This window comes from Erigeron canadensis, chromosome 3 (genome assembly GCF_010389155.1).
Source record: "Erigeron canadensis isolate Cc75 chromosome 3, C_canadensis_v1, whole genome shotgun sequence".
NCBI classification, from domain to species: Eukaryota; Viridiplantae; Streptophyta; class Magnoliopsida; order Asterales; family Asteraceae; genus Erigeron; species Erigeron canadensis.
The window spans coordinates 25,156,686-25,160,449 of NC_057763.1; the positions used below are offsets into that span (position 1 = coordinate 25,156,686).

At 33.5% G+C, this 3,764-nt stretch overlaps 1 protein-coding gene across 1 annotated transcript; it reads right to left on the bottom strand.

The window, feature by feature from the left end:
• Positions 1–285: 285 nt before the first annotated feature.
• Positions 286–2,135, bottom strand: LOC122591748 (benzoate carboxyl methyltransferase-like). The gene is made up of 4 exons (XM_043763993.1): positions 2,102–2,135; positions 1,536–1,948; positions 830–1,084; positions 286–664 (listed from the first exon to the last, which is right to left on the bottom strand). Exons 1-4 carry the CDS (start codon positions 2,133–2,135, stop codon positions 293–295), a joined length of 1,074 nt encoding a protein of 357 aa, XP_043619928.1. The 3' UTR covers positions 286–292.
• Positions 2,136–3,764: the final 1,629 nt, after the last annotated feature.

Here is a 3,764-nt window from a genome sequence, read left to right on the forward strand (position 1 = left end):
CTAAAAGATGGTTTCGTGACACGTTGAGGTCTTTACACAACCCATAAGGCTATAGTTTTTGTTGCTTTAGGGTGTGGTTTTATAGTTATTACTAAGATTTTTTAGGTGTGAATTACTCGTGAGAGTTGTGAATTCTTTGACAAATGGAATGATTTAGTGTTGATGTACGTATTCAAAGATGTGATATCTATTCACATTGATCAATTTATGTTTAATATAATTTGTATATTTCAACACATGAAATATTTAACATAAGTTAGATAATGTAACAGATCTGAAGACATGATTTTGTTCACTTTTTGGTCAATGAAATCGACAAATTGAAATGTCTTGTTTTCTTTTGAGCTAGATGTTTGGCCAAAAGCTTTCCATACCTTTTATATACCTCGTCGATAATGGACTTTTTTAAACGACAAGTTAACAACGGTTCTGTCACAGCTCTCAGAATCTTTGATGCATTTTCGCCATGACGTTGGCTGGTCTCATTATTAACATCATTTGTATTAATGAAATCATTGTCATTTGGATCCCAATTTAATCGAAAAACAACCAGGTTATCAAGAGAGAATGATCCCTCGTTTTGAATAACATTCCTAACTTCCTCCTGGCATGGATGATATATTGGCAAATGGATGGGGCTAATATCTGATTCTCGAACCATCCCCTGTTTCAAATTTGGATATAATTGTAAATGGTTAATTGATGAAGAAAAACAGAACAAGTAAAAGCATAAACTGTTTTTTTTTTTGTTTTTTTTTGAGGGTATCCTAAATTGGAGTTGAGGTTTTGAAACAAAAGCATTTTCGAAGTATTTTCAAATCATATATACCTCTTTGACCATGTCAACAAGTGATTGCGCTAATAGCTCAAAGAGAGTGCAACTATCTTCACTTGTAGGATCAACGATACTTCGACCAATACATGTTAAAACCATGCCTCCACCAGGTACTATTTCCTCAGAACGCATTTGTAGAAACTTTGTGAAATCGCTATGAAATTGCTTTCTGTATGCTTGAAGCACATTCGGAGGACTTGTTTTTGTGATGTATATATTTGATCCGTTGTTTTCAATGCCTTCAGGTATCTATTACATAAAAAGGTTCAATTTGTTGCGAAACAAGGATGTAACGGAGGCACTAATACATAGTTTTACGTTGAGTGTTTGAACCCGGTGCATTATATAAAAATTGGAATTAAGTGTTTGAAACCGGTGCATTATATAAAAATTGGAGTTTCTATCTTTTTACCAAATCTTACAATATGCAAAGAAAAAAACATCTGGTTCATGTGAAATCCAGACACCCTAATTTATATTGAACATTTAGGAGACGGCAAATTGATCTACTCCTACTCCAAAATTACATCAATGCCTGAGATGGAACCCAAACCCTCCACCCCGCCCCAATAATCCCTTCCTATAAATGTAGGAAGCGAGACCCGAACCCAGATAGAATACCCTAAGGTCAAAGACCACACCAATGGGCCACCAACCCGCCCATTGGTAATATTTGTAGGATTATTGAGTTGGTTATTACCTGAGAAAGCCAATGAATGGAATATGAGGAGTGAACGAGGTGCAAACTTTGGTCCGGAAAGAGTCTACCATAGAATGAACCCGGAATAGCCGAAACAAAGCAAGGGCCAAAACTTTCGTCTTTCTCGTTGTTAATCACTGTATAAAAATCCGGCAACATTTTGAAAAGGGTATTAAAATCATTTCCAAAGAGGTCATTTAAGCTCACTTGAAACTGTGGTGCTTTAAGATTCTTTTCTTCACACATTTGATGCACTATATTGATAATGTTATGTACAACCAATAGTGTATTTTTGCTAGAGGAACATCCCAAATCTGCTATTCTAAAACACTGCCCAAAAACAGTATCATGATTATTAGCAATGGCCTTTATTGAATGCGTTAGAATTGGTAGTTCTTTTGTATCACTGTTTCCTGCAAGAAAGAAAAGATTACTACATAGCATATATTTCATGCAACTTTAAGTAATAAAACACATGTAAATATATTAATTAGTATAAGATATGTTGAGCAATTGTAGAGACACCTGAAGAAAGGAGTTGTTTGCATAGCTTGATTCTCCACTACCAGTATTCATGCATAGGATGTTTTCTAGTACCATGGCTAACTATATTTCTTTATTTGTGTTTGTGGTGACGGTATCTTTTCATTGCTTTAAATAAAGAAGGGATCTACATATTTTTTTTTTTGAACATTCAACTTTTATTGATATATGAATACTAGCAAGTTGCTAGTAAAGGGATCCACATATCATTTAGCCCATACATAAGGATGGAGGGAGGGAATTAATGATTTATCATCTCATCTTCTTATTTTATAAGGAATGATCATTTCGTTCCATTTCTTATCTGTCACTTTTTTAGTTCAAGTTTGACTTCTTACATTTATAAGGGTAAATTAATAAGGGTTTTTTCAAAAAGACCTAAATTTCATCTCAAGTATTCGTATAATATAAGAGCAGAAGTGAAAAATAAAATAATATGACATTAAAAAAAGTCTCAATATAATAAATTCTTAATTTACTAAATAACATTAAGTTATAGATAAGGATAAAAAAAATATTCAGACCCGATGAAGAGTCCAATACCCTATCCCAGATTCAGAAGAATTTTCAAGTTCACAATGGATGGGACGGATACGAAAATGTACTTTTATTCCACGATGGAATTGAGACGGGGATGAGAAACTATAAGTCCCTGAATCTATACTTTAACCCGAAATAACTATATATTTATTAGAATCACTTTAAGTTTTTCCAATTCATTATAATCGATCACTTTAAGTTTAGAACCTTTTGTTTAAAACTTTTTATGCGTCACACACACTTATCTTTTTACTTCAATGAATTTATGCTTATTCAAATAAGATATCTCTGATAGAGATCCCCGATACACGATGAAAACAGGTATGAAGATATAATGTAATTTCCCGACGGGGATGGAATGGGGACAAGGATTGCAAACGGAAGCCGGGACGGGAATGAATACAATACTCGAAAATACCAGCTCCATTACCATATAGCCATCCCCCTAGTTATTGACAAATAAGCTTTAAACCATATACGGCTGAAGCAAAATGGAGTAGTCAAAAGGTAAGTGTTTTCCGATTAAAAAGGCGAGCGTTTTACGATCAACTATTTTCTTTTAACCTGCTTATGGGAATTCACAGGTTTTAAGGTCATTGTTCACTCATGTCCGTTCTAGCATTCAATTTGAAGTCATATCCGCTAAAGAGGCTATGATATTATTCCCTCATCACTTATAACGTATATATGTTGACTCCCAACTTTTCTTAATCATTAAAGTGTACCTAACATGTTGTGACCTTACCCTTTTAATAACCCATAATCTGCCCACCATAATTGGATTGCATTGTATTCTTTCAAGTTAGTTTGTCTTCTTATTTTCCTTTTGTTTTTCTTAATTATAAAGTTATGGGTGGCCGACATATATGTTTTCGTAAAAAAATCATTAAAAAATTCACATATATTTTATATAATTATAGTGAATTACTAGATTTTAGACTCGTGTCCAACACTGGACGCGAGACTTACGACATTATTAATAATATAACATATATAAGCAATGTTTTAAATACCGGTATTTTAGTCGTACCGGTCGAGTATCTGGTACCGGTATTACCAGTATACCGGCCGGTATGTAACGGCACGGTAATTTAATTTTTGTATTTTTATTTTTATAGAAATCCTACAAAACTTGTTACAATTTAA

Coding starts and splice junctions, on each gene's coding strand:
- LOC122591748 (XM_043763993.1), bottom strand. CDS start 2,135: ATGGTACTAGAAAACATCCTATGCATGAATACTG. Junction 1,949..2,101: donor CATCCTATGCATGAATACTG/GTAGTGGAGAAT, acceptor TCTTTCTTGCAG/GAAACAGTGATACAAAAGAA. Junction 1,085..1,535: donor CCATTCATTGGCTTTCTCAG/GTAATAACCAAC, acceptor TTTATGTAATAG/ATACCTGAAGGCATTGAAAA.